The 11,716-nt window shown below is 39.6% G+C and overlaps 3 protein-coding genes across 3 annotated transcripts; 1 reads left to right on the top strand and 2 right to left on the bottom strand.

Annotated features, from left to right (window-relative positions):
• Window positions 1-311: 311 nt before the first annotated feature.
• On the bottom strand, window positions 312-1,426 carry c1d (C1D nuclear receptor corepressor). Its single transcript, XM_079560392.1, has 5 exons — window positions 1,407-1,426; window positions 1,196-1,336; window positions 847-913; window positions 694-749; window positions 312-593 (listed from the first exon to the last, which is right to left on the bottom strand). The coding sequence occupies exons 1-5, from the start codon at window positions 1,422-1,424 to the stop codon at window positions 387-389; spliced, it is 489 nt and encodes a 162-aa protein (XP_079416518.1). The 5' UTR covers window positions 1,425-1,426; the 3' UTR covers window positions 312-386.
• Window positions 1,427-2,312: 886 nt separating this feature from the next.
• On the top strand, window positions 2,313-9,058 carry LOC306965702 (uncharacterized protein). Its single transcript, XM_079560231.1, has 19 exons — window positions 2,313-2,429; window positions 2,516-2,682; window positions 2,772-2,902; window positions 2,989-3,155; window positions 3,571-3,656; window positions 4,002-4,082; window positions 4,164-4,281; window positions 5,177-5,352; window positions 5,419-5,640; window positions 5,997-6,199; window positions 6,281-6,403; window positions 6,773-6,910; window positions 7,057-7,294; window positions 7,371-7,572; window positions 7,649-7,889; window positions 8,004-8,113; window positions 8,182-8,333; window positions 8,401-8,623; window positions 8,914-9,058. The coding sequence occupies exons 4-19, from the start codon at window positions 3,020-3,022 to the stop codon at window positions 9,051-9,053; spliced, it is 2,589 nt and encodes an 862-aa protein (XP_079416357.1). The 5' UTR covers window positions 2,313-2,429; window positions 2,516-2,682; window positions 2,772-2,902; window positions 2,989-3,019; the 3' UTR covers window positions 9,054-9,058.
• A 146-nt stretch (window positions 9,059-9,204) lies between these two features.
• dnaaf10 (dynein axonemal assembly factor 10) lies at window positions 9,205-11,712 on the bottom strand. The gene is made up of 8 exons (XM_079560056.1): window positions 11,454-11,712; window positions 11,092-11,192; window positions 10,867-10,997; window positions 10,683-10,784; window positions 10,346-10,461; window positions 10,131-10,265; window positions 9,748-9,845; window positions 9,205-9,640 (listed from the first exon to the last, which is right to left on the bottom strand). Exons 1-8 carry the CDS (start codon window positions 11,637-11,639, stop codon window positions 9,433-9,435), a joined length of 1,077 nt encoding a protein of 358 aa, XP_079416182.1. The 5' UTR covers window positions 11,640-11,712; the 3' UTR covers window positions 9,205-9,432.
• Between the last annotated feature and the right edge of the window lie 4 nt (window positions 11,713-11,716).

Raw genomic sequence — 11,716 nt, 5'->3', positions numbered from 1 at the left:
GAGCTTCTATATCAAAAGCAACATCAGCTTAAATTACTCATTAACTTTGCTTGCCTTGAATATACATTTAATTTTTTTTTTTAAAAGAAAGAAAATATCTTTGTGTTGTATACAGATTTTATAAACTGTACAAATAATGAAGCACAAAATCTGGTTTTGATCAATATTTAAAAATAACTTTTTGTTTCTGCAGAATCTGAACACTTTGTATACAAACAAATGTGAGATAAAAAAAAAAACAGCAACATTAGATTGATGTTATAATTAAACTAAAAAAAGACAGCAAAATAAAAAAATTGGTTACAGTGAACCTTTCCTCAAATTTGCAAGTCCAGTCAGTCCAACAGTGTGTCCTCGCCTCATTCACATGAACCCTGCAAGGCTTCTTAGCTCTGCTTGGATCTTTTTCTTTGTGGTGTGTCTGATGGAGCGTCTGCTGCTTTCTTGGATAAAGCTTTTTTGGCAGAATTCCTCTCCTCTGGATCATACAGCGCGTTCCTGACAAAACGTGAAGCAGCACCTTTATTCAAACGAGCAGCTTTCTTTTTATCAGTGATCTCTTTCACTTTGTTCATGTATGTCCTTATTCTCTCCTGAAAAAAACAACAACAACAAAACAACATAATTTAACAGTGACAATGAACAGACAACCAATACACAATGCATGAAAAACCTCTTTAGTGCTGCACTTACCAGTTCCAGTTTGATGCCATGCTCTCTTGGACTTAAGCCTTGTGTGACTAGGTACACTGTCAATCAAACAAACAATAAAAAGTAATCAATTTCAACATTATTAAGGCATATAAAAATATAATATTTATCATATTTTATCACATTTAAACTTACTCCAAAATAAAGAATTTAATGTGTAGACAGACATCAGATCAAGTTTGGCTTGATCCAATGGATCCAGCTAGAAAAAAAAAAGTTGTTAGATATTATTATTATTATTATTATTATGTGTGCGTGTACTACTACTACTTCGAATTTAGAACATTGTTTATTATAAATTAATCCATTCTAACGTCTTTAAACAATAAACAGGTTCTGAAGCTAATACATTTTTGCATACAACGGAATTATGAAAATATACTTTTGCCTATGAATGTTTTCCCCCCTCAATTTGAGCCTTGTTACCTAGAATTTATAGTGTAAAAACGACTTGTTTGTTTGTAGGTCTGACAACACGTTCTACCTTTTGCAGCAGATCATTTCTGGGCATTGAAATCAAGGTCTCCAACATGCTTTTGACATTTGTCACAGATGAGTCAAAGGCAGTCAGCTGATCGTCAATTTCATAAGGATAATCTTCATTTCTCGCGTCCTCTGCCATGTCCTGCAGACACACGTAGAAATCACATAAGACATACATCTTACTTAATGCTGACTAAAAGCATTACACCTACCTCATGTGCGTCGAACATCCACAATCTAGCCAACAACAAAACAAAACAAATTCTAGTAAGTAAAATGCCGTACAAATGCTTATTAGCGATCAAAGGTGCCTGGAAATACAAGTTTGAGCTTTCACAAGCCCAATTAATCTTAGAAATGATCTACTTTCAGCTAGCACGCTGTATGCATAAGTCGTGGTTGCTGAAAACCGGATGTGATCCCCATGAGCAAAAGGAGGGTGGTTGTTTAGCTCTGCTGCCATCTGCTGGCAGGATGAAAAACACCATAAACAGGCAAGTCAAGTTTGCTTGTTTTTTGTTTGTTTGTTTTCCCCCTAAGCCCTTAATCAAAAATGTGTTTTAAACATTGACATTTTGAAAATTATATTATATGAATATATATATGATTTGTAATCGACAAAGAAAACCGGTTGTCATAGTAACGAGGCATCAGTGTGTTTTGGCACTGCCGCACTACTGGGATGTCAGACCAGACGCGGCTCGACAGTGTTTGTGACTACACATCGATTCACTAAGCGGCATTATTATTATTTTTTTTACTGTTCTATAATGGACAACTGTGATTTAGAAACCCTGTCAGTAAACCCTGGAAAACTGCAGCCAGATTTCTCACCAAATGTTACAACCTACCAAGTTGCAGTGGAGAGCAGTGTCGACAAAGTTCATCTGACCGTGGCCACGAGCGATTGTGGAGCTTCATACAGAATCGTAAGTGAAATTAGTTGTGAACACATTCACATTCATGTGTAGTAGCCATAGATATAGAATGGAAGCTGACTGAACTAGATGCTTTTCTTATATTTCAGCGTTTTGGAGACGAATCTCGAACTATTAAACTAAGCGATGGCTTGAACAAAGTAGAAATTGAAGTTGTGGCAGAGGATGGGACCATCAAGAAATACTACGTGGAAATCACCAAGCTCTCTGCTAAGATTGCGGACCTGACTGAGCTTACCTTGGAGGGACAGTTTCCACTATATCCTCAATTTAATTCTAGAATATTTGAATATAACAGTAAGTGGCCTTGTTATGCCTTTATATTCAGTCTAAATCCAATAATGAAATTGTATCCAGTTAAAATAAAGAGACTATCATTTCAGGTACTGTGCCTTTTCATGTCAATTCAGTGACACTGCTTCCCAGTGCACCAGATAAACACATTAAAGTTAAAGTAAATGGAGGAGACAGCTCTCTGCCTGTTCCGCTCAATTATGGAGATACTTTGGTGGAAATTTCAGTTTGCTCAGCAGATGGTACCCTTTCACAGGTATGATACAGGCTGCTTATAGGCATTTATTTTCCCCACTGAATTGAAATGATATAATATTGCAGTGTTGGTGCGTAAATCTTTTACAGTTGTATACAGTGTTGGTTACCAGAGAGTTGATTCCATTTGCTGTTACCTTCACTGACACCAAGGCCCAATTTCAGTATGAATGCCCAGTTTCTCTGAATGCTCTGTATAGGCCTATTTCCATCAGTGAAAGGTGAGGCGCCTGAGAGTCAAATATACAGTCATAATACAATTCTTTATTGTTATTTGGAGTAATAAACAATTTTATCTTCTTTGCAGTGATCCTAAGCACATCTTCTCAAGGCCTTACATGGAGATGCTGGCTCGAAGATCCAAAGTCGACCCCCTTAACAACCATCCATTGCGGGACATGTGGAAGGTTATGGAAATGAATTTAGACAGCAAGATGTCTGCCGCTCCAGTCAAGTGTTTATTTGCCTATAAAGGTGATGCTTTGAGTCATGGCTTTTGCTTTTGCTTGAGATCTTTACCTGCGATACTTACCAAGCACAAGTTACGTCTGCCTCCAGTGCAACTCCAACAAAACAACCGCAGGCTCAAATTCACCTGTGTGTTCTCACTTAACTCTTTAATTGGTGCTGATTACCACAATCCTGGCGATCATTTGGCTATCGCGTGACATAGTGTTGACAGCTGGTGATGAATGTATGTTGAAGACTCTTTTGTACTAAGGACCAGTGATTTTCAAACCCTCAGAATGGCACGTCTTCATTATTGGTGAATAAAAACGTTGTGCCTGACCAGTGACATTTACCTCATTTCAAGATTTGTTCTTACTGGTTTTCAAATGTATTATATTGGAAAACTACTGTATTGGATTTTGCTTTCTCTTTCATTAAGGTTGTGATACTGAGGTCAAACTCTCTGCGTTGGGGTCACACTTGTTAGACTGTCCTCACAAACCAACAGGAGAACTCAACACAAAGGTGACAGAGACTTATCGGCTGAATCCGTGTGTTTAGCTTCTCTCACCCCTTGTTTACTTGCATTATGTTTGAAGTAGGTTCTAAGATAGACTTGGATTTTTACTATTGTGTGATGAAGATATTTTATTTGTGTTTTCTGTTAGCTTGATACTGTAATTTCAGTTGCATAATATAGTACATCATCCATTCATCCCCTACTGCAAGATGCATTGGTTAAAGCTGAAGGCAAATATGAAAACACAATCAAAATATGAAATCAGTTGAATTGCACGTTGTTTATTCATATTGCATTCTTAGCTTGAAAGTAAAATTGTATCGTAGAAATAATGAATCTATATGCTTTAGGATGTTACTGAGACACAATGGTACAAGGAACATTTCGAAGCTACCAGTTGTTTGCAAATTGAAACAAAGCACAGTGTGGAGGTAATTATGGAAAACTACATCATGATCTCAGTTTTGGTTGTAATCTTCACATCCTATAGCTACTTTTTATGTCCTCTACAGGTTCATAACTGGGAGCACAAACTCCTCCTGGCAGCTGCTGCAGAAAGCAGCGTAGAAAAGCTTTGTGACTTTGCTGAAGATCAACTGAAAGTTTATAAGGAGCACCTCCCAAAGCCAGGTTTGAGTTTTATTTAAGATTGTGTTGACAATTATTCCTTTGGCTGGAAGGGTTGTTTAAAAATAACTCTAATCACACAATGACATAAACACAGTGCAACTAAGTATCAATGACTGTTAAATCTAGCTTTGTGGTGAACTAAATAATACATGAAAACGTGCTAGATATAGAGTTAACCTTGGGTCATTTTCAATGTGACGACGCATGACATGTGCTCCAGTTACTGGTCACTACTTATGTGCTACTAATCGTTTGAAGATGAGAAACCTGACACCGATCCCAAGGATTGAATGAAAATCACTGGAAGTTAACTGAGAAGAAACAACACACTTAACAGGCTGCGACAGACAGACGAAGACTGGTGCCAGTTCATATTCCCTTCCTAAAATATACACAAGGGTTTGGTGTTGCATTAGCTGGGTCTGAATGAATAATGATCAACGAGAAGTGCTAATTAACTTCAGTAAACTACTGCTGCCCTATATTTTGCAAATAAATAATTACATCTAAGTGTATATGAGAGAACCTGCAGATAGTCAGCAACTAGTTACAAAAAGGTAGTAAAACTATTGCGGTGCAGCTATTTGGCTATTTCAGCAGGTTGATATAAGCTAGGAGCGATCTACACAGAGGAGAGAGTTTATATAAACTATAACTTGCCAGAAGGGCCGGGCCAAGTGCAGTTTGGTGGTGGACAGATCCATGCAATTTATAAAGGATACACCATCAGGCCTGTGAATTGGTGTGTGACGAGGAACTGGCAGGTGCACCGGTGCAACCAAGAAATATTCAGTCATGCTCATAAAACATTTGATCGTAATTATGACCAAATCGGTGCACTCTGGAGCCCTGCATAGCCCACACAGGTTTGATTGATTTTGCTCAATATTTCTAGGTGACATGATGCATTACCAGAAAGGCACGTCTCCACTGTATAACCTTGAGCAGGCTGCAATCCACTATGCATCTGCTATAAGACTGAGCTCTAAAGAGTCCAGACTCCACTTTTTACTAGGAATGGTGCTGGAGGAGCAGTATTACGCCATGGAGATGTATGGCCTACAAAAGAAGGTATTTTGAAGTGGTTTTGAAGGAAAAAGGTATGAGTATTTCATAAAAAATCTTATTATACCACAGGTTGACAAAGAGAGTAATGACGTAAGTGAGGCAAAGGCAACATCCCGACAGGATGACATCTTAGCAGTCTGCAAACTCCATGGTTTCTTTGGGACTCCAACTGTGGAAAACCAGTTGCAGGCTTTGGATATAGAGTATCAGCAGCTGAAAGACCAGGGCCAACCAAGCAAAGCAGACTATGTTCAAACACTCTACTTATGGTTGTCCAAGAAGACTGGCAAGGTAATACTTTGAATTTCAATGATTTAGTTGTATGCACTTCCCTCAATGTTCTATAGCCCACACAACATGCTGCCCTGAGTGTCAAAACAAATAATACTACGTAGAATTGACACTCATTCGGCTTCTGTTGCCATGCTGTTGCAATACATCACCTGAACACTCAAGAAGCAGGTTTTAGCGATGCTTACATTCAACCACGTATATATTCATCACAATTCTGACGTAGAATGAATCCAGTTATGCCATGAAGAAAATACACTTTGTTATTGCTGATAGAGTGTGTAATAGTAAGCTAAAACGTTAGGGGACAACACCAAAATAATGAATTGAAAGGATGCATGTACTCTTCATCACAGGACCATAGTGTAGCCCTGCGAGATGAGGAGAGCTGTTTGACCCAGGCCTTGATGAAGTACCTTGATGCCTGGTCCTTAAGTCCAGACTGCTGGGAGTATAACCTGCATGTTGGGAGGCTACTGTTAATACAGGGAAAAGCCGGTGAAGCCCTACAACACCTGCAGACCGGTTTGGCTCTCAGACCACTGCACCCAGGACTAAGGTCTTTTACCACAGATTAAAGTATTTTGTTAAAAGTGTATGCATGTCGGATTTACTCTGCTGCTACTCTTGATTGTCTCAGATTCTTCACAGGTTTGGCATTTTTGCAGCAGGAAAAGAAAGCCTCTGAGGACACTGAGAAGGAGGCAGCTCTGTTCCTACACCAAGGTCTAGAGCACTTTATCGGCCAGCGCTGCAGAGAGAGGTGAGTGTGTGGTGGGGGTGGATGATGCTTTTACAGAATGTAAGGGCATGACAGCAGCGGTAATGCGCAGGAATGCTCTTTAAAAAAAAAAAAAGAATAAAACATACAACTCATATATATAAATAAAAAAAGAAAGAAAGAAAGTACAGTATAAGGACAATGCTGAACTTTAGTGATGATCTTGTTTTGTATTAGTATGACCACCATTAATAAGCTTCCCCTGATGCCAAGGAATTTATAAATCAGTTGGTTGTATATGTATATTCAAGCTAAAAGCAAGTGTGTGGTCGCTTTCTGCTTCTGATAAATCAACTCTCAATGCCATACCTGATTAATGTACAGGTTGCTCAGTTGACTTTTTTGTTTCAGCTGGAGAGAACAGTTCCCATCGGACCCACTGTCCAGCAGCAGCACACAGTTTCTCCGAGGTCTTCTTACTCTAGGCCAACTCCAACAGAAAAAGACACTGAAGGAAAAGGCCATAAGCGCTGACCAGGTCTATCACATGTATGTTAAAGTAATCTACTGTAATTTCTAAAGGATTTGTGTGCTAGCATACCTGTAAATAGGCGTCAGAAACATCACAGCTGATTACATCCTTCTGAATAATACGAGAAAGAAATGCTTTGTGTTGGAACGGCTTGTCTCCTCAGTGTTGCCGCGCTCGCTGCCCAGAGTGTGAGTCAGTGTGTGTGCCGTGGAGAGGCAAGCAGTCAGCTGGAGTGGGTACTGCTGGATGCTCACTTTGTGCTGCTGCAGCGGCTCATTCACAAGGCCAAGGCTGGGGCTGACACTAAGTCCTTAGTGGCAAAGCGATGCCAGGCGATAATTGCTCTCATCCGTCTTTCATCTATCGCTCCCTGTCAGGAGCTTCTGGACATGCAGGAGAGTGTAAGGGTCCAATTTATTGCAATTCTAAAACATGAATGCATATTTTTCTGTTCATAAGCCGTGCAATTGTGTACAGGCATGCCAGTTATCTGTGACCACTACACCACGGGATAACTACACCCTGTGTCTACTTGGTCTGGCCCAACTAGCTCAATATGACAGCAACCCTAAGTCAACCAGGTCACCAGATGTTTTAGCTGATGCCTGTTCCAGCTTTCAGGCAAGCATTCATCTGGAAGGGAAGCCACAAAAAGGGGATCCACCAGAAGAACTAAGCAGTAATATGACTGTTTTATCTTAATGTAGTCCTATTTTAATATCAGACTTTAAGGGGGTTCTTTTTTTGTTGGACAGAACAGAAGTGGTGGCTGGACAGACAGCAGAATGAACAAGAAAAAGTGGCGAAGACGACAACCTCTCAGCCTCAAGTAGCAAAGGGACCTCCTAACACTGGAGCTGCAACAAGAGGAGGTGGCCGGGGTAGAGCGCAACCTGGTAAAGGGCTCTCAGCAGCAGCTGCAAGTAAAGTTCCTGCTCCCATGACACCCGCCAAAGGGGGGAAAACTGCCCCTGCAGCCAAAACACCTGCTGCCCGGTGAGTCACTCTGGTCATGAGTCAAATAACCTCAGCAATGATCCACACATGTGCTGCCTTCAACTTACAGAAGAATCATCTTATTTCTTTATGTAATACTTTTCTGTCCTCTAGAGGGAGACCTGGGGTTGCTGCAAAATCTTCCAACAGCAGTACTAAACGTCAGAACTTCTCTAGCAAGTCTAAACAAGAGTGTCCCGTCAAACCCGTTGACACAGTCACAGGTATGTGCTGATAAGAGCATACACAGCCAAATCTTTATACCCCTCAACATTTATAAACATGTTTTTAGAGACAACATTGAATAAAAGTGTCAGTGAGTCTAGTCCAGTAAATCCCAAGTCTCACATCCCACGCCTTGGCCTTGCTCGTGCCTTATGCCACTCAGAAAAGCATGAACAAGCAAAACTTCTATACCAAGATGTCATCACTATGTCACCAGAGGTTTGTAGCCATGAGATTTCTCCAAATCTTGCGTGATTTACCAGTAGTTTCTTTTCACTTGATTCAGGTGCATGATGCTTACATTGAGCTTGCACAGCTCTTGGAGCCCTCAGATCCTCAGGCTGCTTTAGAGGTGTACTGCAGCTACCCTCAGAAGCCAGTGGCTGAGCAAAGTTTTGATGACGCGTTCATAACAGGAGAGATGGTTCGAATACTTATGAAGCTGGAACTATATGACCATCCTCAGCTTGCCTCAAGTCTTGTGGCATATGGCAAAGTCATGGGGCTAAGTAAGTCTTCTTTCGTAGTGTGCACAATATTGTTCCAACTGTACTTTATCCAACCAGAAGAATCAAAAATAGATTTAAGGATATTTGTAAACAGCCCTATAGAATGCCTTCCTATTCATAGCAATGTATCAAATTTAAGTGGAGCTATAGCTAGACAGGGCAGAGGGCATGACATATAGGAGGATCATGTGTGGCCACTCGACCACATATGACATTAAACCATTTGTAGATTTTCAAAAGCAGAGAAGTTGAAGGAATGACATTTGTTTGATGTGTGATTGTGCCCTTAGGCTGCATCGAGACATACATAAACATTTTGGATGACAAATCTATGACCAAACTGCTAAGAAGTGTCTATGCAAAGATGCATGACAAACCAGAGGATGACCCTGATCTACAGGACTTTTTCAGGTTCAAGTGTTGGATATGATTCTTGCTTTTTTAAATGAAGAAAGAAAAAACAACTTTTGTTGCATAATGAGTTATCTTCCATATGCGTTATTTTCCAAATAGGTTTAATCTGAAGTTATGTTATATTAAAATTCAATTAAATACAAAATATACGAAAATTCATTAGAACACAGGCGCGTAGGACAAATCTCTCCCATAACACAAAAGAAAACCAAACATTTGTTGTATAAGCAGCAATAGCAATGCTGCACAAAGACTGGGAAAAGGGTAAAACATTGGTTGTTTTTAAGCTTTATCTGTTATGTTAATAACTGAATAAGACTTTTGTGTACAAATGTTGTCACAGTAATAAACCCATGTAATGTGGTTTGTGGGCAGTAGTCTTTGATACTTTCTTCTTATGCCACATTCAATTTAGTTACAATGAGAACTCGAACACACTGGTCAAAACCAGAGCACACACACAGACCCTGCTTGTCAGGGCTCCAGTCGAGGCTGGCGATTGGCTGAGTGGACAGAGTGACATTCTGTAGAAGATTCACTGTACCAGCAACACCAACATCTATATCATCCGAGTCCTGTTTGGTTCTCTGGGCAGGATACTCACTGTTGAAGAAAAAATACACACCAGGGACATATTGAATACCTGCAAACTTATAATGTGACAATGATAATGGCACAATAATAATAGACTAATAATTAACATTACTTACTACTTCCATAGATGCAAGTTTCCTGCTCCTCCAGTAGTCATGAAAATGTCTCGGTTCTGAGGCAAATGTCTTACCTGCCAAATGGTTGATTTATTTGCCTAAAAAAAAAAATTAAATTCAAGGCATGTCCAAAGTCCAATTGTTTTGTTTCACGGCATGCATACCAAATATTATGTATTGTTAAAGGCCTTAAAATGTTAGCTAGATGGGCCATCTAATGTAGGTTTAGTAAACGTATGTACTCCTTTCTTTATTCACTGTTTCAGAGTCAGCAGCACAACACCACAGAAAATACTGAGCAAATATAAGAAAAAACTTTTCAGCTGTCAAAGCATATTCATCATGCAAGATGGACAATAATAATTCTGGCTCCAGTCACTCACCTTCTCAGAAACAGAGGCAAAGCCCTTTGTTGGGTGCTGCGTCCTAACGTCAAACACATGAAATTTTCCCTCCAGTGAGGTGGCCACCAGCTTGTTCATGTTTATGTCTTTTCTGTCAAATTCTACACAACACACCTACATAGAAATTGAAAAGTAATAAATAAAGCAGAAGATATGTTTTTATAAAAGAAACCCAAAAAGATTAAATAACTTACCCCATTCTTAATGTTAGTTTCCCATCGTAGTGACATGTTCCTCAGGTCAAAAAGTTTGATATCTCCATTGTCATAGCCGGCACAAACGCATCGGTCCTGGTCATTAAAGGCATGGCCTAAAAAGGACACAAAGTAAACTAAAGCTTGCATTTAAGACATTAATACCACTAAACTACTGTACTATTCCTGCTGTTTACTTTACTGTCCTTTATTACTGTTACTTTTACTTGACCACCTGAGCTGCTGTCACCTCATATGAATATTAATGTAAAATAATAAATATTCACTTTGCAACTGTGGGCATCTATCGCATGCACGCACACAAAGTTTAATATACCAAATGCAACTGTCCAGCAGTCCCTCTTGGTCTCTCCTTCAATAGGCTCCATGTTGGCAACCGGTGAATCTCTTTGTCTGGGATCCCATACCTTAACCGTTCCTGTAATGCAAAAAAGGAAAAAAAATATGTATACATAAATGTTTTCAATGTGCCAATTTCATGTTTTTTCATCATTTTTTACCATCTCTACTTCCAGTGACAATCTCAGGTGCTCCATCACCAATCCCTAAACCCCCAACTCCATCAATACAATTTACTATCTCTTTATGGGCCTTAACCGAGTAAACTGGCACTTCAGGGGTCTCCAGATTCCTGTCGACACCATACAGAAGAGAAATAAAACAGTGTATGTTACATAGAAAATATATATATATAAAAACACCTTCAAATGTGAGGATTCTCCTACCATATATTAAGATTTCCATCAAAATCTCCAGTTGCTATGTGTCTTTGCTGAAGTGATGTGGCCCCAAACGTTCCACACTTAATAGGTTTAGGTTTCTCTACCTGTAAATCAACAGTAGAACAGTAGTACGAACAGTAAAATTGCATTTAATCATCATCAACCATGAGTAGGGTAACGAAGGAGAAAAGCTCTAATGGCGGGTTATGTTTCCGGTCGCTATGGAAACCAGCACAGACATTTCTAGAAATTGAACGTTATCTGAAGAGCAAAGTTAGTTGAATGTTACATGCTTGTGCACACTTTAGTAAACGCCACAAAACGGCCACACAACAGATAGGATGCACTTCTAAATTTAGCGTTACCTCTTTGACAAGTTTGGCCTCTCCATGGTGTACTTCGTATATTTGCATTACTCCAGTTCCTCGGGCAAAGTTTCCTAGACAGACAAATTTTGCGCTGCACGGAATCCATTTGGAGTCAAAAACCGTGTAGTTTAAGCTTTTCTGTATATGCGCAATAATCTGTGGTTTTGCCAGCGGCGATGACATATTGAAGGTGAAGCAAAATGCTTAGAAAACGCCAAGTAAAGTAGAATACAGTACGGCCAAATCCCATTCTCACAACA

The sequence above is a fragment of the Gobius niger genome (genome assembly GCF_951799975.1).
Source record: "Gobius niger genome assembly, chromosome: 7".
NCBI classification, from domain to species: domain Eukaryota; kingdom Metazoa; phylum Chordata; class Actinopteri; order Gobiiformes; family Gobiidae; genus Gobius; species Gobius niger.
The sequence above is the reverse complement of the archived record's forward strand: the minus strand, read 5'-3'. Positions and strand labels throughout refer to the sequence as shown.